This window comes from Scylla paramamosain, unplaced genomic scaffold, assembly GCF_035594125.1.
Source record: "Scylla paramamosain isolate STU-SP2022 unplaced genomic scaffold, ASM3559412v1 Contig32, whole genome shotgun sequence".
NCBI lineage: Eukaryota > Metazoa > Arthropoda > Malacostraca > Decapoda > Portunidae > Scylla > Scylla paramamosain.
In genome coordinates, this window is record NW_026973697.1 from 142405 (window position 1) to 165604 (window position 23200).

The window sequence follows — 23200 nt, forward strand, 5'->3', positions numbered from 1 at the left end:
GGGGTGTGCCATATATTTGGTCAGTTTTCCTTCAGCCACTGTCTACACTACTGGTAATTGCACAGTATCCATCATTGCTGTTGTAACTCAACAAAAAATGGAGTGCATTTTCTTCCCTCTGGCTTTTTTTTTTTTCTTTTTCTTTTTCGTAGATATGAGTGTGTTCCTGCGTTGAACAAGTCCATGTATTTTAATTAAGTAGACCTTTGTGTGTCGCTCAAGTACCGAACGGCCTGGAAACACTGAGCCAAAGGGACGCCGCTCAGTCTGCAGCCAGTGTAGCGGCGTATCTTGTGTGGTGCGCGTGTGTATTGCATTGTGTTCCTCCTCAAAGACTTAGTGGTGGTCAAGATAACCAGGATTGGCCAAGCCCTCCCTGAAGTGTGCTACCAGTAGTGTACCAGGTGTGTTGAGTAGCCGCCACGTGTGCAGCCACACGTGTGTTGTGTACAGAAAGATCTTCTGCGTGTTTTGCAAGTTCCATCATGCCGCTGGCCTGGGAAACTGCACCGCCACGATCTCAAACAGAACGCCATTCTGTTGTGAAAGTCTGAGACGCCTCCGTCCCCCTCTCCCACTCCTCTCCCCACCACTCACCAACCACTCCTTCCAGTCCCCCTTCCGCCAGCACCTTCTGCTCCTTCTGCCCTTCTGCGAAGGGGCTGCTAGCCACTACCTGCCAGCACTCCTTCCTGCCCTTACCCGCCTCCCACTTTTTCCTGCCCTTTCCTACAACCCACTCCTTCCTAACCCCAACATCGTCAACAACAACAATAACAACAACAACAACAATAACAGTCGCCACCACCACCACCACCACCCACCACCACCAACAACAACAACAACAACAACAACAACAACAACAACAATAATACAGTAACCAGTGGATTTATTTATTTATTTATTTATTTGTTTATTTATTTATTTATTTTTTTTTCTTTTATTATTTATTTTTTATTTTTTTTATTTATTTATTTATTTTTCTTTTACGTAATGAAGGGAGACGAGCATGAAGCTTTTAGCGAGGCACACAACAGCAGCAAGACAAAGACGAACAATCAAGAGACACACACTGCTTGCTGATATTTGCTTTCTTCAACTTCTCCCCTTTTATCGGAAATAAAACAATCACCGTCTCTTTTAGTCTGGGTCGTGCACAGGGAGAAGGACCGCGAACCTTCACTGAAAGCAAAAAAAAAAGAAAAAAAAAAAAAAAAAAACACGAGAAAACACACACACACACACACACACACACACACACACACACAAATGAGGTAGGGGATGTTACCTACCCCTTTTATCTTTTTTATCAGCGAGATAACAGCTCCTTAGCGTTGAAACAAAGGAATAAGAGGGTGCGAGAGAGAGAGAGAGAGAGAGAGAGAGAGAGAGAGAGAGAGAGAGAGAGAGAGAGAGAGAGAGAGAGAGAGAGAGAAACAGGCAGACCTGGTGGCTGATTGACTGACTAAATGAGATTGAGATTGAGAGGAAAACCCACAGAAAAGGAAAGAAAGAAAGGAGAATAAGAGGACACACACACACACACACACACACACACACACACACACACACACACACATACACACACACACACACACACACACACTTGGTAATAAGGAGACATTATTTACGTAAAGCCCTTCTTGTCAAGCCTAGTAAGAGCCAATGACGCAAACAAAACACTATCAATAATTTTTGTTTACTATTATTCAGTAGGACACACAGCTTCCTGTAATGCGTGTGAACTGTCTTAGCTTAACCACTCTTCATAAGGAAAGTTTAATCTTGAAATGGAAGCCTTTTCCTGTGATAGATCCAACAGGCAGTGAAGTATTCCGAATTACTCTGCGAACAATACCTCAAATAATTCATCTGATTCAGTAACCACAATTAACAACTAACCTCATAAAAAAAAGAAAGAAAAAATGACGTGAAACTCCGGCCTGCAATATCTTAATCATGCAGCTTAAGGTTCAAATCCTGGAACAAAGGACAACACAGGGTCAGACAAGGCTTGGGCAGAACTTTAGCAGCAGACCATTTAAAAATACCTCAGTCATCCCTTGACTCAGTTGACGCCCAGCGGCAGAGGCCCATTTTCTCTGAAGCCACGGAGTTCACAGGGTTCACAAGGAGGGCGAGGCTGCGGGACCTGAGCGGGCGTGCGTGTGGCGATTCGGAAGCCTGGGAAGAAATAAAAGGGGGAAAGAAAAAGTATGTCATTGATAAGATTGAGTCAAAAAAATAAATAAATAAGTAAATAAATAAGAAATAATACTGTAAATATGTAGATAAGGATACAGTCAAAACACGAGAGGCGTGAAAGGAGAATAAAATGGTTGAGAGTGACAAAACAGAAATGTGAGGAGGAAGAAGAGGAATGAGTGTTAAGAAATGATGATAAAACAGGAATGTAGAGCTGAGATACGAAGAGGCTAAAGCAAGGAGAGTATGAAGGCAGAGGAGATGATGAGGAGTGAGGGACAGTGAGTAACAAGGAAGCCGATGAAGGAACGTGACCCGGACACCAAATTAATAATGTTTGTCAAGTAGAAGGAAACAGAGAAAGAAGATGTGGCAACGTGCACGACCTGAAGCATTCGTATCTTTAGTATCTTTAGTACCTTTCCTTCCTCATCCCGTGCCTGCCTGCTCTCCTCCACTAATCCACACTGCGTCACCCTCCACCCTGCACTGCTTATTTCCTCATGTCCCACGCTCACTCTCCACTGCACACTACATCCACTGCCTCGTCCACCAACCCTTCTCCTCCTCATCCCATAGTCCATCCTGCGGCCTTGACTCGCTGGCTGCTTGTTTCCTGTCCATCACTATCCCCTTCACTTCGTGCTTTGCGTTGTTCAACCTTCATTTTATCCTGAGAGCTGTCCTCTCTCACCCCTTCCTTTGCCTTGCCTTCTTTAGAGTGGTGTCTTGTGTTTTACCATGAAACTGCTTTCGTGCTTTTTTTTTTTTTCGATCATATTTCATCGTATCTTTAGTATTTTTGTTTCCCCGTAGTTTTGCCGCGTTGCGCCATTTTATCCCGTTGTTGTGGCGTTTAGAATGAAGCAATTAATATCACTTCTTGTCTAACGCCCCCTGCTGCCCATCAGTAAGAGGAATGGCAGGTGTGAGACTTCCTGCACCGTCCACACTGTCACGAGTTTCACAGAGTTTCACAGAGTTGATCTGTAACGCCTTGTCATGTCATAAGGACTGTTTTCAAAAGACAAAGAAATTACTTTTCTATCTGAAGAGTATTTTTTCGAATAATGAAACAAAATATTTGTTGAACCTCCCCTAAAAACTTGAAAACCCTCACAACTTGTACTAGAGGCTGCTACAGGCGGTCGAGGAGAGACGCCGAGACTCTTGCAAATATCCATATCCCAGTGAAGCCGCGTGGTGTGTTCCTCTGTGTCTGCGACAGTTATGCACTTGTTGTCTCCTTGCATTAGTGAAAGGAATGTTCTCATACGCAAGTGCACCTCTCGTGTGTGTGTGTGTGTGTGTGTGTGTGTGAGTGTGTGACCGCTAGACTTCGTGTACAGGGAAACCACTTCTCCACTCATCATCTCCCAATGTATCGTGGTCACTTTACACTCATTTTTCTATTCTCTGCTTGTGTACTTTGTTTTATTCAATCCTTGTGTTTTGGTATATTTTCTCTTCTCTTGTCAGTGTTTACTTAGGTTTAACAGGAAGGTGTGTGTGTGTGTGTGTGTGTGTGTGTGTGTGTGTGCTGGGTTTGACTTTACGAATTTACGAAACTGTTTAAGGCTCATAAATCTCATAATAAAAGTGTCTGTGATTAATATTCACCTCAGTCAAGCTCCCTACATTCATCTATTTAAAGACCCCTTGATAAAACTGCTCTATAACTTCATGAAAATACGCGATTATGTGCTGAAAGATGATTGAGTAAATGGAGACAAAGCTAGTATAGTTACCCCGAGTAAAGCTGCGAATCGTTTTCTGTGGTGAGCGGTCGGGGACGAAAGATAGTGAAAACGGGCGTTTCTCTCCTCTAGACCAGTGGTTCCCAAACTAGGGGGCGCGAGGAGGATACAAGGGGGGCGTGAATCCATCTGCTCAAAATTATTTGTTTAATTAGAATAATAAAATCATTCAAAGAACAAATATCTGTCATTACATACATGCAAAGTATAATTATAGCAGTCACTCCAACCCGTTTTCTATTAAGCTAGTTCTCTTTACACGTTTTGGACAAGTCAATGATACCAACCACACTGACGCCACTGAGGGACTCGTCACAAACTCCCAATACTCCATCCCGTCAACCTGAGCACATATTCCCCTTGTCCACGGTAGGGATTTATTTCACTCTTCAATTCTGGATCACATACGTGTATGAGTGACATTGTAACCTTGACGATTTGCAAGGGTAGAACGATGCAGAATGGAATGTCTTGTGTGAAATACTCGTTGTGATCGAAAGTGTGAAATGTAAATAATACGCGGTGAGTTTTGTACGCTAGTTTGAATGTATGTGGTGAAGTGTGTGCGTTGATTCCAGTATAGGCGGCGAAAAGTGTGTGTGACAAATTAAGTGTACTGTATATGTTGCTGGGTTGATGGTTCAATCGCCATATCTATTCACTTAATAAAAAACGTTAATAAAAATCTCAGACAGCAGAAAGAAGCGAATCTATTATAAAAAAGTGGAAATGATAAAACAAAGCCAAAAAACACGATAACAGACTAAACCACTGCAAACACAAACTCAACTCTCGACACGTAAGCAAAACTAAACCACCGTGCGCGCACTGCTCTACATCACACCAAAAACGTACCATCATATCACAATTCAGTCATCGCCAAAACCGCTAATATAGGATCCAACAAACAAAGGTACATGAGCACAACTATGCCAAGGTCGACTGTATGCAAAACATCGCTCGTCAAATCAACACATTACATCACAGTATAACTGAGCATTTTCGTGCGTGTAGTTTTACTCCGTTTGCTTCTTCTCGTTGTATTTTCCGCAGTTGTTCTCATTGTCATTATTGTTAAGATATAAGCCACGTTGTGTGCTGAATATTTGTGGTATGTTACAGATTTATGATTTCCAGTTGTGTGATCTATGTTATATGAATGTGTGGTGTGGTGCATGCCAATATGGTATGTTATATAACTACTTAGTTCCATGGTGCAGTTTATAAGTTTGTTGCTATTTTCACTTTGCAGAAATGTCTGGGGCAAAGAAAAGAAAGTATTCAGATGAATATATCAAGTATGGCTTCACTGTTATAGAGAGGAATGGATTTCATCTCCCTCAGTGTGTCATATGCCATACAGTCCTCAGCAATGACGCCTTAATACCTGGTCGTCTGGAGCGACATTTGAGCACAAACCACAAAGCATTAAAAGAAAACCCAAAGGAGCTCTTCACAGCCATACTGCATGAGCTGAATCGTATGAAGCTGGACTCAAGCAGTGTTTTTCATCAAGAAACGTGGAAACTGGTGGAAGCATCTTACGAGCTGTCACTACTTATTGCAAAAGCAAAGAAGCCTCACTCTGTGGGGGAAACTCTTGTAAAACCCTGCCTTTTGAGTGCTGCAAATACTGTGCTTGGGGAAGAAAGCCAAAGAAAGTTATCAAAGATTTCCTTATCAGATAACACAATGAAGCGTCGCATTGACGAACTTTCAGAAGACATAAAAGAACAAGTTTTGGACAAAATAAAAGCATCTCGCTTCTTTGCAATACAGTGCGATGAAAGTACTGATGTTGCTCACCTCTGCCAGCTGCTTGTTTATTCTCGATTCATGGATGAAGGAACTGTGAAAGAAGAAATTCTTTTCTCAGCAGCACTGGAGACAACAGCAAAGGCCATCGATGTTTTTTCAAAGGTTGATGAGTTTTTCCAAGAGCACGGTCTTTCATGGGAAAAATTAGTCGGTGTTTGTACTGATGGTGCCCCATCAATGATTGGATCTCGCTCTGGATTTGTGAAGCTGGTGAAAGAAAAAAATCCTGCTGTAACTGGGACTCACTGTGTTATCCACAGACAGTCATTAGCAAGCAAAACTCTGCCTAGTAATCTACGCAGTTCACTGAATTTGGCAATAAAAGTGGTGAATTTTGTAAAGAATAGCTCTTTGAATTCTAGGCTTTTCGCAGCTCTTTGCTCAGATTTGGGCACTGATTACAAGACTCTCCTGTTTCACACCGAAGTCCGCTGGCTTTCCAAGGGAAACATGCTGAGTCGTCTTTACGAGCTCAAAGATGAAGTGGAAATTTTCTTGCAGAAGCAGAAACAAGACAAACTGTATGAAGCATTCAGAGAGGAAGACTTTCAGCTCTCATACCTTGTGGACTTTTTTGAGGCTATCAACAACCTCAATTTGAAGTTACAAGGAAGAAACACAAACATCATTGCACACTCTGATGTGATCAGAGCTTTCACCGAAAAAATTCATCTTTGGAAACGAAAAGTACAAGTTGGGAACTTTTCATCGTTCTCACATCTGAATGAGCTCTTATCTGAGAAGAGAAACATTGAGCAGTATGACGTGACAAAAGAGGTTTTATCACATCTGCATTCCCTTGCTGAGGAATTTATGCACTATTTTCCAGATGTCTCAATGGAGAATTCTCTTTGGACATTGGTGCAGAATCCATTTAACACTGATGTGGAGTTGTTACTGGAATCACTGCAAGAGGAAGCCATCGATTTGAAATGTGACTCCAGCGCGAAAAGGGACTTTGAAACAATGAAGTTAGAAGAGTTTTGGGTGAAATATCTCCCCATTTACCCAAAAGTAGGTGAAGAAGCACTTCGTGTGATTCTTCCCTTTTCTTCTACTTATCTTTGTGAAGCAGGATTTTCAGCTCTTGTTGTTCTGAAAACAAAACAGCGCAACCGACTTGATATAGAAAATGACTTGCGTTGTGCGCTGTCATCCTTCAATCCTAGAATTTCTGATCTTGTGAGGAAGAAGCAGCAGCATCCATCTCACTAAATTAGTTCATAAATTTTGCCTTAGTCTCATGAGTCATTCCAAATATTATATGCCATGTTTTCAAATTATTTTTTCTTAAAACTGCAACTCAATTTTGCCAATTTGCTAATGTTCAAACCTTTTTTTTCGCTCACTTTGAACCAAATGTTTCCATTTTAGTTACTGGAATGTAGTATTATTTGTTTGAGTGGCTTTCATTATTAAAATGTAATACAAACAAATATGTTTTCCTGAACAATGCTAAGAAATAAATGTAAGAATCATTTCATATGAAAAAAAAAAGAGGCACTGGGGGCGTGCGGGTCTACTGGAAGCAAAAAGGGGGCGTCAGGTAAGATAGTTTGGGAACCACTGCTCTAGACGGACGAGCAGTCACCGGCAACTCAGTTATTCCATGTGTACAGGGAAGTTTTGGGCCTCACTAACTACATGAAAAGAACAAGAATATTCAAGTATCTATGTTCTCTCTCTCTCTCTCTCTCTCTCTCTCTCTCTCTCTCTCTCTCTCTCTCTCTCTCTCTCTCTCTCTCTCTCTCTCTCTCTCTCTCTCTCTCTCTCTCTCTCCACTATCCCATCATCTTTCTCTCTTTTTCATTTTTTTTTTTGTCCGTTTTCTTTATACGAGCAGTCATTGGGTGTTGTTTTTCACACTGGTGTCATGCTGCTTAATTTTGCGGTTATTGTCACACCTTATTAACTTAGTCATCGCTCGTGTCACCTCCATTTTCCTTATTCCTTCTATCTCATTATCACGCTCTTGTTTCATTCTTTTCCTTCTTTCCTTTCCATCTCTCTCCTTTTTTCCTCCTTGTCACTCTCGGTCTCAGCTTTCTCCCATCTCTCTCTCTCTCTCTCTCTCTCTCTCTCTCTCTCTCTCTCTCTCTCTCTCTGTTATCTACCTTACAATTCTCACCTCTTTCCCTTCACAGTTGCCTCTCCTCCCATTCTTCTCTCCTTGGCCCTCTTCCTGCATCTCTCAGTTCTCTTTCGCCTCCATATTGGTGGTGGGCAGCCCGGCGCTAACAGCCACAGACAGGCTACCATACATGTCCCTTCTCTAGCATCATGAGTTGTGGCGGCGGCTCCAGCAGTCTTCCCAAGCACTCCTCACGCTGGCGGGAACTACTGGCCGGAATGGTGAGGGCCCCGCAGCGCCACAGGTGTATTAAGACTCGGGAGTGCGAGCTTTCTTGTACCCTGATGTGTTGGGTTGCAGCGTTTGTAGGTACACGTTCCTCTGTTTTGTTTTATGAGCTATCATGACTGTTGTTACTGTTACTGTGACTGAAGCTAAGCAAGGGGCGAGAGTTAGGAAGCTTGGAGAGGCTGGAGTGTCAAGAACTGTGGTGTTTTCACTTGGGTTTTCTTTTCTTTCCATCTGGTTGTGACAGCCTCCGTTGGGGACTTGCGCCTTCTCCCCACACGAGTGGCACCAAGCAAGGGACAAGGAAAAGAAGGGAAAAAGATATGTAATGGGAAGAAGAAAATATTTATATGGTAAATGCTACTACGTCCAATGATTTTTTCTTTTAAATGATTGCAAACTTTTATTACTTGGCAGTGAACGCTAAAATATAAAAATTTGTGTAGTAACAGTTTAAGTTTAATAGCAATATACAAGGAAATGTAGGTAACATGCACCAACGGTAGACTGACGTTACTTGTGTCAAAGGTGAAGAAATCTCTGGATCTGAGATAACCTGACAGCGAGTGAAGGGTGAGGGACCATTAATCTGGCAGTGTACAGGGACGCTGCCTCAGCGACGCCTCAGAGCCAACACGCAATGGAAGAGCAACATTTCCTGCAATGAAGTGTTTGTGTTCTTGCACCCTTTTCACACAAACACTTGTACCAGTGATACTATCGCCGCTCCAGTCATCACACCATCACAGCCACAACAGTTACAAGTTCACCTGTCCATATGCACCACATTTATTGCCACAACTAATGCCATGTTCACGACCACACACACTGCCACTGCTAAAACCACCTTCAGCACCACCTCTACCACCACCACTACCACCAACAAGCACATTTGATGCCGGATTTCAAGCAGACATACCTCCACATAAAGGTGATTTCAAATGCTACAAGACAACTACCACGCTACTGTCGAAGAATCTGTTTTTCGTGATGGCGTCGGTCAGAGATGGTAGTGGGCATCCTGAGTCAGACAGAATTTGGTTGGCATTTCTACTTTTATGTTTGTTTCCAGGACAGGACATTACCTGCGCCCCTCGCGTGTGACTGACGGTCCCCCCACTGGTCAAATACAAGGCCACAGAAAAACAAACGGTGAGGTGTCCTGTTGTGTGAAGGTATTTACTAGTCAGCTGCATTCAAAAATGTGGCAATACTGAGTCTTCCCTTTGTCTGAAAACTTTCTTACTTTTCCGCATTCAAAGTTCATCCATTCCTTCACTGAAAAGCATTCCCCCCTCCCCGCTCTCTCTCTCTCTCTCTCTCTCTCTCTCTCTCTCTCTCTCTCTCTCTCTCTCTCTCTCTCTCTCTCTCTCTCTCTCTCTCTCTCTCTCTCTCTCTCTCACTTTCAGTGTCCCTGTGTGTTTGTGTCTTTAATGGCGTTGAGGGCGTGCGTTGTGGCTGCTCTCTCTCCTCACTCTGGCCAAAACTAGACCAAACCTCACAAAACTGGCATAAAGGATAAAGTGAAAATAAAATGACAATAAACAAGACATAAACACAAGGCAAACAACAGCAAGTAACGAAATGACAACACGGCGGTTTGATCTTGATCTTGATGCTACAGGTGGTTCGGGAATACTCCAGAACCAGGCCTTTATAACTTCAGCTCCTGTAGGAAAACGGAAAATAATGGCAGACAGAAAAACAGGCATCATGTTTCACACCACTAATTCCTACAACATCTAGCGCGACACGTTTTGTCTTTCACAGCCTCAATCATCCTGTCATTCGTCTCCTCACACCGTCCCAGCAGCAACGCCATCCACTTCCTTCCTGTCTTCTCCACTCTGACGTTCCCCAGTTCCCTCAGCACCACTTGCGTCATCTCATCGCTGTGTCTGGCATACTTCACACACTCCAGCACTACATGCCCCACCGTCTCATCCTCTCCCATGTCACAAATCTGGCACACTTTGCTTCAACACTCACACCATCTGTAAAATTATTTGGGAAACACCATCCATTTATTTTTATTAATTTTGTTTAAAGAATGTCAATGTTTGACTCAAGTTTAGGTACACAGCAGCAGCAGAGGTAATGTGCAATAGGCGTCTGATATATATATATATATATATATATATATATATATATATATATATATATATATATATATATATATATATATATATATATATATATATATATATATATATATATATATATATATTGTGGTGTAGTGCTGAACTTAGTGAGGAATGGTGACATGGGCTTCCATGTTTTATATATGCAAATGCATGTTTTGACTATATTTAAACATAAGTGCATATTTATCACTTTTTTTCCTTAACACTTCATATTTTTTTAGTTTTTGTGTGTTTATGATGAATATTGTATATGTAATATTATCTTAATCATAATTTCTTGTAAATCTCATAATGAACAATTTAAAACAGATTGTGAGCAGGATTATGGCGCACACTTCGTAAGTGGCAGTCCTACACTCAGTTAATACGGTGTAAGGAGGTGTATTGATGCTTTATACACCAAAAACTTGTCTGGCTGTTTTCTTACCATGTTGCACAAATAGCACAGTCCCACTCTGAGCTGATGTAAGGCATGTACCGGTGGGTTTGTCTTGTTAAGTAAAGGATTATGTTAGTGCGTAGTGTTTGCCTCTTTAGTGCTTCATAAAAAAGTGCCACTCAGCCACAACTCTTTTGTAATTTTTTGTAGTACACCACTGCACAAAACTTATGTCATTTCCTTGTAGATCTTGTTTGTATTTTATTCCAGTATGCTCAAGCCCACGGGTGATTTCTTTCATTGACTTGCAGGCCTCACGTACACTTCATTCTTTGTCAGTGTCGTACTGTATTCGCGGTGATCAGCGAACTGCTGGCTGATGCAGATCTAGTCTTCTCTTGGGGACTTATTGTCTGCATGTTGACAGGCTGGATCAGCAGAGGAGCCGACACCGCACAGCTCGGCGCTCTTCCCCTGTGCCTGAGCAACACTGCGCTGACACGTCTGTCCGATGCAGGGAGGAGACAACAAGCGAGAGGCGAGGCTTGGCGGAGTTTTGACATGTTAGGCAGTTAGTGTTCTTAACTAGAGTAAATACACTTGAGAAAAGTAATATACGTGGGGAAAAGGTTTTCAGTTCAGGTTTCCCATGAGATGAAAGTAAAAGGCATGTAGAAAGGTTTGTGTTAGCAATTGTAGATGCAGTTATGGTAGAAAGTTTGTGGGAAAGGAAAATTGTTACATGTTAAGTGTCTTGTTGGGGCAATGGAAGTAAGTGGAAGGAAGGAGAGGCTTTGCTAAGTTTAGCCTTGTCTGAGTATTACTGTACGTGATTAGGATAAAGAGTTGTGAAATTTTTATTTATTTTTTTCTACACATATTTCAATAGTTCTGGAAATAATACCTTCACATATAGCATATAACAAGGATGGTGTATTTCACTTGATATTTTGAGGGTAATTTCTATAGTGTGGGTCCTTTACTTTTCGTTTTCTCTCACGGTTAAGGCTTCCTGTCGTTCTCTCTCATGGCAGACTATGGTATCTCGCCTCGGGTCGGTTCACCTAACAAACTTTACACATTTTCATTCTTATCTCAGTTATATTTGTGTACTTTGTAATTCCTAAACTGTTGTATACCTTTAAGGGTTGATTCACACTGGCGTTCCGGTCACGTTCCGTTCTCGCTCCGATCACGGTACGGTCGAATATTGTCTCATTAATTTCAGTGCAAGCATTCACACTGGCGTTCACGCTCCGTTCTCGCTCCGATCACGGTCCGGTCACGGTTCCCTCAAAAGATATTTTGACCGGAGCGAGACCGACACGTGAACGGAACTTGATCGCCAGTGTGAACGTTGCCCACGGTCCTGCACCGATCCTGTTCCACTCCAGTCGAGTGTTAGCCTTCATTTAAGTAAGTAGTGTTGCATTTTGGTCCTACCAAATCATGGATAATCCAAAGAAAACACTACAATGGGATCATGCAAAAGGTAGGAAAATGATACAAATACGTATTCTTTTTATTTATCACTGATACAATGACAATGCGTACAGCTAGGATATACATAACTACCAGCTGAATAAAATATTACCTACAAAACTACATTAAATTTTGTGGTTTCAGATGAAATGCTAATAGAATTAGTCAAAGGTAAACCAGAGCTGTATGACCTGACTTCGCTGCACTACAGTGACAACGTGGCGAAAAGAAGAAGCTGGGTCGAAATAAGCAGGCAGATGGGATGTGAAGGTAAGAAATTTCATACAATAGCCTAATATCCACTGTGGAAATGCATTTCCTCTCCTCACTAAACAATTTGCCTGTACAATAATGTTTGCATACTTAACACATTGGCAAGGTACTGAGAGAAAATAAAATATACATTATCAACCGAAGAAAGAAATTCCATATGTATTATAACAGCCTATTATCCACTGCGGAAATGCATCTCCTTGGCTCATTCAACAAATATTCCTACATGAGTTTGTTTGTCTACTTATATTTTATCATTTTGCCAAGCCACTGAACCAGCTGGGGAGCTGAAATAATCTTTCAGTATTTCTGTCACGCCAAAAGCCTCCCTTGTAGCATTTCCCCCTCTTCCTCTCACTGGACGTAAGCCTACTGTGTTTGGAGGCATGTCAACAGTATCTGGTAACGCAACAGCATTTGGGTGTATCAGATTGTGAAGTATGCAAGTTGTTGTAATGATTGCATTAGCGTTATCAGGCGTAGCTTTAAGTTTCCTTAAATATATTCTGAATGTTTGCGCTAGAATGCCAAATGTGCACTCAACTATCCTCCTGGCTCTAGATAATCTATAATTAAAAATCCTCTTCTCAACATTATGTTCAGTCTGTGAACCTGGATAGAGCCTCATCAAATTTCTCTTCAGCGGAAAAGCTTCATCCCCCACTATAACGTATGGTGCAAGCATATCAGTGCCAGGAAGTGCAGCATCTTCTGGTACATTTAACTGTTCATCTTCCAAATATTTGCAAAGGTTGGAATTTTTTTAAATTCCACTGTCACTATTCTTACCATAAGATCCTACATCAACCCATACGAAGCGGTAGTTTGCATCAACCAAAGCTAAAAGGACAACAGAAAATGTCTTCTTATAGTTGAAATATAGGGAGCCACTATTTGCTGGTGCTTCAATTACCACATGTTTACCATCAAGTGTGCCTATGCAGTTTGGGAAATTCCACTGTGTCCAATATTCATTTGCAATTCGTTGCCAGTCTTCTTTACTTGGTGTCGGTATAGCCTCGGCCATAAGGTTTTTCATTATGGCATGACAAACATCCAGTACAGTACCCTGAGTGGTTGAATGGCCTAGACGGTAGCTGAAAGCTAGTGATTTGTAGGAATCCCCCGTAGCCAAAAATCTGCAATGAAACAATGGAGGGAATAACTGATCCGTTTTCTTCTTATTTTCAGGGTCTAAGTGTAAGGAACGCTGGGAATCCCTGCGAGCACAGTATCGTAAACACAAAAATAAGAAAACAAAGAGTAGGCAGGCTGCTGATGGCTTCCAGAAATGGAAGTTTGAGGATCAAATGTCGTTTTTGTTGGCATTTACGAAGGACAGAACACGAGTTACATCTCTGGAAAAGGCTGAAAATGAAGCAGAAGATTCAGATAATTCAGAACACGATGACACACAAGAAAGAGCACTAGGCGACGAGGCTAGTGGTGTTGCACCAGATAGGCCTACACTCCCTCAGCAAGAGCGTCTCACGCGTAAAAGAAAGACACAGGAAAATAACAGTGCATCTGCTACACTTATGAAATACTTAGTAGATAAGAAGAAGGAAGAACATGCCCCACAAATAATAGATACTTTCTTTTCATTGATGTCAAATACTGTCAAGAAATTCACTCCAGCTGATCAGCATTATATTAAAACAAAAGTGTTTTTATTAGTAAGTGAAATGGAAGAAAAGTACATTCATTACCAGAGTGAACAGGCATACGCACAGTATGTATGCCCCCAACCTGCAGCATCACCTGCTGTGTCACAGTACTCCACTTCATCATCTGCAAGTCCTCAACCTATACAACAATTTCATCAAGCAACACGGAGTCAGGAGAACACCCACGGGGTGCCATCACCTCCGCAGCCTGCATGCACTTCACAGTGGTTTAACCAACATGATCCTTCTTCTTTCTCTTCATAATTATTGTAGCCTACAGTCAATGTAACAACAAAAGGAATAATAAATGATGATTATCTGTGCCCTTTATCTTGTGTTTGAGCCTTACAGCAAAATAAATCCGAGTCACATCTTTTCTTTACCTTACCTTAGACACACAGCCAGTTTTTCTCTTGGAGTGAGTGCTTCTCTGAATGGTGTATTTTTTTTTTTTCAGGTCAACCTCAATTTTCGATAGAATTTTTTCAAATGTTGCTTTGTTCATTCTGAAGTAGCTATGGAATTTACTTTCATCATCAACAAGATGAGGATACAGAGTATTATATTCGCCCTCAGTCTTCCTATCTTGCAACATAGGATGAACCCACAATCTCTTTCTTTTTCTGTTTTTTTTTTTTTCTTCCTCTTCCTCATCAAGTGCAACAGCGATCATTGCCAACTCAGTGTCCGAAAAGTCACACATCTTTCGTAACTGATGGTCAGACTATACTGGTGTCGAGGAAGGGGGAATGACTGGACCGTGAACGGAGCGAGAGCAGACCGTAGGTGTGAATACCCCAGTACCGTGACCGTACCGTGATCGGAGCGAGAACGGAGCGTGACCAGAACGCCAGTGTGAATCAACCGCCTCGGGTCGGTTCACCTAACAAACTTTACACATTTTCATTCTTATCTCAGTTATATTTGTGTACTTTGTAATTCCTAAACTGTTGTATACCTTTAAAGGACACTACTACTACTGTGTCATATGTATAATCACGTTGAAGAAAATAGCCTATCATGTTTACGAATTCATTTTTTTTTCCTCTCAAAGTCCACCAGACTGATACACTTAAATGTGAAAAGAGTGGCTGTAACCCCCTTAGAGGGCTTGGATACCATCTACCATAGATCCACAACAGAAGGGCACCAAGCAATCCTTTGCGTGAGGCCCCAGGATGCCAGAAAGGGCCTGGTTAACCGAGGAAAGAATACTGGATGACTTGTCATGTCAGAGTAAAAAATCAATAAGGGAGAGGAAAGGAAAGCTTCGAGTGAGGTTAGTCAGTCAATGCAGTAAAAATATAAGAAAGGAACAGCTGATAAGCAATAGGTCTTCTGATCCTGCCAGTGGAGGGAAGTGGAGAGGGAGAGAGAAGATCCTTGCAGATTCCACATACTGAGTAAAGAAATTTGACGGAATGAAGTCAGTGTAGTAGACTAACACGAGAGTAGGAGAGGCCAGCCAGAGATGAGAGAAAAGAAGTGGAGAGGAAGACAAGGAGAGGAATTGTTTGCACACTTGTAGAGTTTTCAACGGTGAAGAGATTGCAATGGGTAACTAATGGTAAGACGAGAGACACCGCGAAGGATGAAGGAACTGCACGAGTGAAGAGAAGTGACGAAGAGAGAAAGTCCTTAGAGATTTCTGATACACTCTGCAGACTTCCAGAAGATGAAGATGCTGTGATGGATAACTGAAGGGGCACATGAAAGGATGGACGAGTGAAAGGCAATGAAAGAGAGACATTGCTTAGAGATCTCATCATTTTTATAGGGAACTTGAATGCAGAGAGAGCAAGGGACGCTGGCGGGAATGAAGGACACAGATGAACGAGATGTGAAGACGATAAGAATTGCTTGTATATTAAGAAGACTTGTTATTGTGGAGTAAGCAGCTACAATGGCGATGGATGTGTGGAAAGAAGCAAAGAAGAGATAAATGCCTTAGATCTCAGTGTAAGAGAGTTCCTAAGGAATGAAGTGACTGAGGGACTCCACCCAGTAAGACAGGAGTGGCGACGGGCAAGAATGAATGCTGTGGCTCAGTGACATTTAGTGATTACTTGCAGGCTAATGAGATGTATTAGGGAAAGCTGACAAGGTGAAGTGACTCCATTAGTGCCTTTGCCAAGACACAAGTAACTACCTAGAACAGAAGAGATGGGTCACCTGAAAGAAGTGAAGGAGAAAAAATTACTGCAGGTATTGCAGATTACACACACACACACACACACACACACACACACACACACACACACACACACACACACACACACACACACACACAAATGCTCCATTTCACTATATTGTGGTGGGAAAGTTTAGCGTCAAGTGTTTATCCCTGGCCAGGAGGCGAGAAGGCGAGGTGGTGAGGGGGAGCCGTGTTCCGCTGAGTGTCACCTCTGTTTATTTATCTCACAGACGCCACCTGTCCCCCGCTGCCGCCACACCCCACATTACAGTGAAAAGATCCCGGCACAAGCTGTCTGAGGCTCCTGCGAGAACCTGCAAGGCGAGGAGGCGTCACCACGGGAGTGCTTGGCAATAATGCAGCCATGCTATTATAGAAACCTGCTGCTCACACCTCTCTCTCTCTCTCTCTCTCTCTCTCTCTCTCTCTCTCTCTCTCTCTCTCTCTCTCTCTCTCTCTCTCTCTCTCTCTCTCTCTCTCTCTCTTCTTGTGGTTTGCAAATACTCATGTTGTGCCTACACATGCAGGCAGAAAGCAATAACTGCACATGATAACTTATTCCAGTGTTCAGGTCAAGTCAAGTAAATAGAACGAGGCAAATCGTACACTAAACAATTAATTACACATTGTTTCAGATAATATGGAAGACTCATTTAAAGCCACACGTAACACAGTGACGCTCACTCTCCATCACTGAACACTTGTATGAACACACACAACATAAAATATTTTGATCACCACGTAATAAATGAAGTATATTACCACAGTACAATTCATAATAACACACAGGGTCACTGCATGAAAGGACCACAGAGAGTACCGTTTCTCACATCTTGATCAAGCACCAAATAAACACATGAATCACGAGAAAAACACATGGAAAACACACAATACTTTGACACAACTGCAGTGGCGACATTGAAGGCACTAGGACACTTCGAAGTACTGCTCGCGAACACCACGAAGTACAAAGCGACCAGCGACCCGCCTGTCTTCATGGCTCCACGATCTGAGTGTGCGACGCCTCGGCACACAACCCTGCTGCTGCTGCTGCTGTTTCCCGCTGTGTGCCTGCTGTGTGCCTGCGCTTCGCCTTATCTTCGGTGCGCTACACATATCTACGTTCATAAGGTCTATATCATGCTTCAGAAACTCGGGTTACTCACTCCTACAAAAGGGTGTCCTTCAGGTCCTCTGCGCCACTAACCACCGAGGCACTGAGGGAAGCACCGCCACTCAGGCAGTCATCACTCTTAACCTTGGCACCAGACTGAGTGGTGTGTTGGGCCGACACTCATGGCCTCGGCTCCGCGTGTGGTGTCATGACCCTCAACAGCTCAATGAGGGTTGTCTTGGGAGGCCAGACTGCTTGCGCCGTCATCAGTCTTGCGGGGGACGGTGACGCGGCTGGTGTCAGTACTACGACAAAAATACCTTTAAAAAAACTTAAAACTACAACCCATTAAAAGGGTGTTTCTCTTGTTAATGATGCAGATATCTTGTCACTGGAACCACAAGAACATCATTAAAAACCCCTATAACTTACACTACAACACACTGAAATAGTGTTTCTCTTGTCACTAATGCAGAAATCTTGTTTATCTGTCACCGGAACCTTAGAAAAACATTCTTAACCTAACCTAACATGTTTGTAACCTAACCTAATTTTTACAGATCCGTGTCGTGGCATCATGAGGGAAAGCAGCTTGTGTGCTGTCATCGGGACGGGGCGCTCACAACTTGGAATCTCACACAAACCTCTCCCACACCCACCTCTAATATCTTCCACCACGGTGAGAAACACAGAGAGAGAGAGAGAGAGAGAGAGAGAGAGAGAGAGAGAGAGAGATTAATGAAGAAAAGAAATGGATAGGAATGTTGAGAGAGAGAGAGAGAGACAGAGAGAGAGAGAGAGAGAGAGAGAGAGAGAGAGAGAGAGAGAGAGAGAGAGAGAGAGAGAGAGAGAGAGAGAGAGAGAGAGATGAGGGATAGAAGACGCTGGACACTCGTGTAGATTGCCAAAGTATGTGTGTATATGTGTGTGTGTGTGTGTGTGTGTATGTGTGTGTATATGTATGTATGTATGTATGCGTCTGTGTGTGTGTGTGTGTGTGTGTGTGTGTGTGTGACTGTAAGACAAGACATATGTCAAAACACTCATAAAATTAAACAAAAGTGATCCATATAAAGCGAGGAAGCAATACACCTTTTTATCTTCTCCCTTCACAGGTAAGCCGAGGGTCATTATCCACTCAACTACCTGTACATTAGCGGCGCCAGGTGAGCATAGACTAGAGGTTCCTTCATTACCTTACCTGTTCTTACCTGTTGTGTGCAATTAATACTTTACCTGTGTTGATTACCTTTGTTTTACCTGGCAGTGTCTCGTTCTTATTCACCTTGCCTCTGTCAGCACAACGAGACCGCCTCCTCTTGTCCTTCAGGTGTGGGAGTGAAGGAAAGGAGTGAAGGAGGTAAAAAGCGAAGACGAATAGCAGTAGGCAGCTGAAAATATTCTCTTATGGCTTCTCTCTATTTTCGAGCGTGGCGTGACGTGGGAACACACACACACACACACACACACACACACACACACACACACAGAGAGAGAGAGAGAGAGAGAGAGAGAGAGAGAGAGAGAGAGAGAGAGAGAGAGAGAGAGAGAGAGAGAGGATGAAAATGGAGATAAAGATGATGAGGAATAAGAGACTGCAGAGAATGGAAGTGGAGGAGGAAAGGAGGAGGAGGAAGAGGAGGAGGAGGAGCTCTGAGAGAGATGAGACGGTGAGTTGAGTCGACTGCCTTTTACGTACATGCTGTGTGTGTGTGTAATAATAATAATAATAATAATAAACGGTTTATTATTTAGGCAGTTGACAAACTGAAAATGTACATAGGGGATGGGGAAAACTTAACATTAATCCTAAAGGTAAGTCTAATCTAGGAGGGAAATACTATTGATTGATGGCTCGCACCATGGTGGGAATCGCACTGAGTCTGTACCGGTCCGTGCGCGGCGCCTTCAGGGGCGTTATTTTGTTGTGGTGTCTGGTGGCACGGACCGGGCGAGGCGCGTCGGGCGGCAACATGTTTCTGAGACGCGGATGATGCAGTAATCCCCTCCCAAACTTCTCCAGAGCCCCTCGGTGCCTGGTGGATATTCTGGACAGACTCAGGGTGGTCAGGGCTTCTTCATAGGTGGTGTATGCAAGGCCAAGGATGACCCTGCACGCCCTTTTCTGCACACTCTCTAGCTGTAGCTGTTGAGTGTGTGTGAGGGAGGAGGACCACGCTGGGGAGGCGTACATGAGTTTGGGGAGGATGAAGGTAAGGTACACCCCCCTTAACTCATCTGTCGGCGTCCCCAGCGACCTGAGTCTGCGCAGCATGTACAGCCTGTAGGTAGCTGATCTCACGGTGCTGGCGACATGCTGCTTCCAGGTCAGCTGGTCGTCCACCGTGACTCCGAGAAGCTTGGCACATTGGACCACCTGGAGGGGGTGAGGGCCCACTGTGAGCCGGGGAGGGGGCACTGGTACAGAGGAGGTACAGAAATGCATCACCACAGTTTTGCTGTGGTTGATGGTCATCCTGCTCTCCTCTGTCCACGTCTGCAGTCGCTCCAGAATTGCTTGCAGTGGCGAGTAGTCCGGGTTCTTGGTGGAAACTGGGACGCCCACGGTGCAGTCGTGTGTGTGTGTGTGTGTGTGTGTGTGTGTGTGTGTGTGTGTGTGTGTGTGTGTGTAAATGTTTAGAGGTAACAGGAAGTAATTTTCATCATTATTGTTGTCATGTTCATCATCATTTTTTTTAGCTTTTTTTTTTTTTTACATAATTTTTGGCATGATTTCTATCATTATTGTCATCATCATCATCATCCCCATCAGTATTGGCAACTACTTCGTGCTATTCCATCCTCACTTCTCGGTTTTTGCAAACCCTTGACATGAAGCAACTGATTCGTTCATATATTGATTTTTCTTCGATTAATGTTCATGAAATTCCCTGCCGTTTTTTCACCACGTCTCTGGAATATTTTCACACAGGAAGAAAGTGAAGTTTGTCACACTGTTTGACTCATTCCTGAGGTGTAGGATTAATAGATAAATCAGAAAAAGTAATTAACATTGTTCATGATATAGAAAATCAATGTCTTTCATCCCCTTCAAAGTCACGTAGAAATGAAAGCATCTGTTATTCGAAATATCAAAGGAACCTGAAATTAAAATCAACTTTGACTTAGAACATAAACAAAAAAAACTAATATAAAAAAGAAATGCTTTGTCTTCCCATGTTGCAACTCACGAATGAATGAAAATATCCATTATTACTCTTATGGAAATGGTATAGGATATGAGTTTCCCCTTTTCCTTCTGTTTTTTCCCTTTCTCGCAGCACTCCCAAGGTGCCGGAATAAAAATACCTTACTTGGCTTAGCACAAAAATAGCGTCTAAAAAGTTATAGGTATTGAAGAAGAGAATTTGTCTAGCAGTGAAAGGGTTAAAATGCTTTTTTTTTTTTTATGTCCGCAATCTGTCATGTTTCTGTATCTTATTTTATTTATTTATTTATTTTTTTTTCTTCTTTTCCCTTCCTCCGTCATGAGGTGCGATTTCACCTGTGTCCTGATCTTCTCTTGTACATTTTGTCATTGGATGCGCGGCGGAGACTTTGACAATTCGAATGACATCAGTTGACTTTTTTTTTTATTGTGTTATGAATGTTGTTATATTTTGCTTCGTGTTGGTATTTTTTTAAAGATTTTTAAAATTTTCTTGTTATCATTATTTTTCCCTTATTTGTCGTCGTTTGTGTCTGTATTTCCATTAATTTTCTTTTATTTCAATTACTTTACTCGTGGTCGTGATTTTTTTTCCTTCCCTTTATTTATTTTCCCTTCCAATGTTGTTTCCATATGTATACATATCTATTTTGTTTTTCCTTCAATTTCTTTCATCTAGATATGAATTTTTATCGTTTTTCCCTCTCTTTTTATTTATTTTTTTTTCTTTTAATGCTGTTGTCATTGATATGCACATTTCTCTCCTTTATTTTCCACAATTTATTTTGTCTTTTTTTTTTCTCAAGTTGATATTTTCTCCTGCAGTTTATTTATTTATTTATTTATTTATTTATTTATTTATTTATTTATTTATTTGGGGGAGGGTTCATGTTAATATTTTCAGTTGCAATTTTTCAGTTCCTTCTTCGCCTCGATGGGCTTCTATATATTTCTGACAATTTACTTTCCCATTTTTGGCTCGGAGTCCATCTTGCCTCGTCCAGGAAGCTTTAAGTACATATATACCATGAATAAGATTTCCAGAACCTCCTTCCTTCCTTCCTCCATTCCTTCATTATCCTTCCTCCAACTCTCTCTCTCTCTCTCTGACTCTCTCTCTCTCTCTCTCTCTCTCTCTCTCTCTCTCTCTCTCTCTCTCTCTCTCTCTCTCTCTCTCTCTCTCTCTCTCTCTCTCTCTCTCTGTTAGCAAAAATAACCCCTGCAGTGAAGTAATCAAGATAAGTAATAATAATAAATAATAAATAATAAATTCAGCAAGCACAGGTAACCAGCAGGGAAGCAGGAGCCTATGTTTATCCTCAATTTCCAGATGGATTTCTCTTACGATATTCATGAACACAGGAATAGGCCAATGCTCACCAGTGAAATACATCTCGATTTCTGGAACAAGGACCTGACAAGGACCCTCATGCGAGACTCCTAGACAAACTACACTCAGCGTAAATACATCATTCATATGCCAGGATCAGGAGGTGGCTGGGAAAAGACGATGGTCTGTACTGAATGGCTGAATCTCTCTGTAATTATGTCATTTGTCGTGGACCTGAGGATTAACCCGTAGTGGTGAACGTCTGAGGTGTTCATCAGACTGTTTCACAGACTACAGAGCTCATAAGTTTGTTTCACATCCAAGTTATTTATTTATTTTATTTTATTTATTTATTTATTTATTTTATTTTTTTTCTGTATAAAGATGCAGAATCCTTACTAAACTTTTAGAAGAAGGAAAAACACCTTCAAAAATCTTCATACCTTCTGCTATAGCCAGTTAAAAATAGTAAACAAAAGATACTGAAACGTTCAAAAACCCACTTACTCAATTTATATAGAAAATAAGAATTGCAACTGATAGATTACTGCTTTACTGACTTAGTGGAAGGAGAGAGGAGCACCAGGCAGTGTGGTCAGTCGTGAAACACGTTTCTAAGATTTCTTATTGATCCGGAAATTGAGAAACAACACTCGACCTTGATATGATAAACTGATTCACACATAAAAAAAAAAAAAAAAAAAGATGAAAGAAAATCCATCCAACACAACAGCACGCACTCTCATCCCTGACAATGGTGGGCAGAGTAAAAAGGAGACTGGCCTCATCGTTACCAGCGACGCGAAATGGCCACATGATTGCGCATCTCGGAACCACAAAGGTGACGCGATGCTTGGGTTCACATGGAGGAAATGTGAATCCAGTACACTGCCAATCATTTTATCGCTACACAACCTGCAAGAGAGACTCCCCTCAATGCTCGGTGCTCCTGTGATGTCCAGTACTACGGAAAAGATTTGTGATATCTGGAGAGAACACAATTCCGTGCCACAAAACTAATCCCAACAACAAAACTCCATTAAAAGAACCAGGACAGCTCGCCGTGTATTCCCGAGAGGCTGCAGGACTGACTGTTTTGTGACGCCGCGCTTTTTGGCAAGTCTGGGCTCGGCGAAGCGGCGATCACTCCGACGTCTTTGAACTTTGGACTGTAATAATGACGAGAAACCAATACTTCGTCAGCAAAGCGAAGACGTGGCTGTATCTTGTGTCCCTTCATAATAACACTAAGGCACAAATGAAGCTGTATTACGTATCTTTGTGCAGTAAAAGTGACGATGTCTGGAAC

The 23200-nt window shown here is 42.2% G+C and overlaps 1 protein-coding gene and 1 long non-coding RNA gene across 2 annotated transcripts in view; both read left to right on the top strand.

Annotated features, from left to right (window-relative positions):
- The window catches only part of LOC135097801 (uncharacterized), a 52887-nt gene extending 34039 nt beyond the window's left edge, over positions 1-18848 (top strand). The window contains exons 2-3 of the long non-coding RNA XR_010266137.1: positions 17953-18071; positions 18508-18848. This is a non-coding gene — a long non-coding RNA (uncharacterized LOC135097801). The remainder of the gene's footprint in view (positions 1-17952; positions 18072-18507) is intronic.
- On the top strand, positions 11813-14403 carry LOC135097803 (transcription factor Adf-1-like). The gene is made up of 3 exons (XM_063999860.1): positions 11813-12154; positions 12289-12414; positions 13609-14403. The coding sequence occupies exons 1-3, from the start codon at positions 12112-12114 to the stop codon at positions 14346-14348; spliced, it is 909 nt and encodes a 302-aa protein (XP_063855930.1). The 5' UTR covers positions 11813-12111; the 3' UTR covers positions 14349-14403.
- Positions 18849-23200: the final 4352 nt, after the last annotated feature.